At 38.5% G+C, this 1,811-nt stretch overlaps 1 protein-coding gene across 1 annotated transcript in view; it reads right to left on the bottom strand.

The window, feature by feature from the left end:
- The window catches only part of mrpl55 (mitochondrial ribosomal protein L55), a 2,860-nt gene extending 1,531 nt beyond the window's left edge, over positions 1 to 1,329 (bottom strand). Inside the window, exons 1-2 of the mRNA XM_014017434.1 lie at positions 1,155 to 1,329; positions 830 to 1,046 (exon numbers count right to left, since the gene is read on the bottom strand). Of these exons, the coding sequence (XP_013872888.1) occupies positions 830 to 1,046; positions 1,155 to 1,207 (270 nt within the window). The 5' untranslated portion in view covers positions 1,208 to 1,329. The remainder of the gene's footprint in view (positions 1 to 829; positions 1,047 to 1,154) is intronic.
- Between the last annotated feature and the right edge of the window lie 482 nt (positions 1,330 to 1,811).

Consider the following 1,811-nt stretch of genomic DNA (forward strand, 5'->3'; position numbering starts at 1 on the left):
GTTCCAGACAGTGGATGCCCTTCGTGAAGCCATCTTCAACACTTGGAGCAACGTTCCCACTAGCCTCCTGGAAACACTGGCATCAAGCCTAAAACCATTGTTTGAAGTCATCAACAAGAATGGTGGAGCTACTCATTACTGAGTCCTTTTTTTGACACTTTGATTTCTGTTTTGGGGGGTTTTCAGTTTTTTTTGAGCTATGGTCTTAAACTTTTGATCAGCTGAAAAAAAAATCATGAGTGTAAATGTAGTTTCAGAAAATTTCCTGCTCAAAATTTCTTGTCTCTTGCACTGATTTCTTCTTTTAACATTGTGAAGCTCTACTTAGAACCTTCTTAAGATCCAATAGTGCAAAATGCAAATTCTTGCACTTTTTTTTAAAAGATTTTAATCAGGAGTTTATGTAGGCAGATAATAATGTTAATGATTGTTAGCAAACTATTCTCTTGGATCAGTGGAGAAATTTAATGAAACTTTGGGAAATAAATTACTGGATGTGCATCTACAACTAAATAACTTTTGGAATGAATCCTTCTTATTTTTAAACTTCTTATCTTTATTTGCTCCCATCCTTTTCTCTTATATGCAAGTTTGTTTGTAATACGCCTTATTGTTTGTACATTGTATTATTTTGTGTGTTCTTTGTTTAATTAAAAAAAAACTTTTGGAATGAATCTGTCAAGATGGCTGCCACATCTAGTGAACATGAGCCAACACAAAAACAACCATTAATCTATCAACTTTACAGGCATTAAGCTCAAGTTGGATGTGGCAGCAGTAGGTTCAACCACACAAGAATATTTCATTTTGAAAAGAGGTGTGTTCCGACCAGAAGGATGCCTCTGGGTTCTTTGTATCTGATGTGGACTGTAGACCCGTCCGGACGGACCAGCAGCACCGGATACATCCTCTCATAGTGCTGCCGACCAAAGCGGACCACCGACGTCTTGTTGGAGTTGTGCAGGTTTGCGGTGGAGTGCAGGAGAGAAACCTGCTGGACCTCTGACCCCGAACCGCCTGCACGGGACAACAGAGGACAGACAACCCTGCAAACAAACACACAAACCGTGACAAAAACAGCACAGAAAACAAAGCAGTGCAGACATGTGTGACTTGATGTTCCGTCCTTGGCTGTGAACAGAACTCCGGCTTACCGGGTCAGGACGCCGGGAGGAAGATTTAACTTTTTAAATAAAATGTTCGCCATTCGTGATGACCCAGTTTCACCTAAATGCTAGTATCAATAGTTAGAATTCACAAAATTACAGCCCAGTTTCTGCATCACAGGTCACCATGACACTTCCGGGTTTTCTTCTTCGGTGGTCAGTGGACGGTTGACGACTACCAAACAATTTAGTTACCGCCATCTACTGGACAGGATGGTAGAAACGGAAAAATACATTTTTTTTTTATTATTAAACAACAAAGAACACACAAAATAATACAATGTACAAACAATAAGGCGTATTTCAAACAAACAAACAAACAAACAAACTTGCATATGAAAGAAAAGCATGGGTGCAAATAAAGATAAAAAGTTTAAAAATAAGGAACAAAAAAAGGCTGGGGTTTAGATGTTAAATTATACTCTTCAATTAAAGAGCACAGATTGTGGGCATGTTTAGTCTGCATCACTTTAAGAGAATTGCAGTACAAAATAAAGTCATTGTGAAAATGATAGAAATTTGGTTTAACCTTAAGATATTTAGCTTTATGGATGAAGAACTTCCCCAGAATGATGATAGTGTTGATGAGAAAGTCACTGTTCGACAAGGTGAGGGATGTCATCATGGAGGCGGATGAAACTATGG

This window comes from Austrofundulus limnaeus, unplaced genomic scaffold (assembly GCF_001266775.1).
Source record: "Austrofundulus limnaeus strain Quisiro unplaced genomic scaffold, Austrofundulus_limnaeus-1.0 Scaffold168, whole genome shotgun sequence".
Classification (NCBI taxonomy): Eukaryota; Metazoa; Chordata; class Actinopteri; order Cyprinodontiformes; family Rivulidae; genus Austrofundulus; species Austrofundulus limnaeus.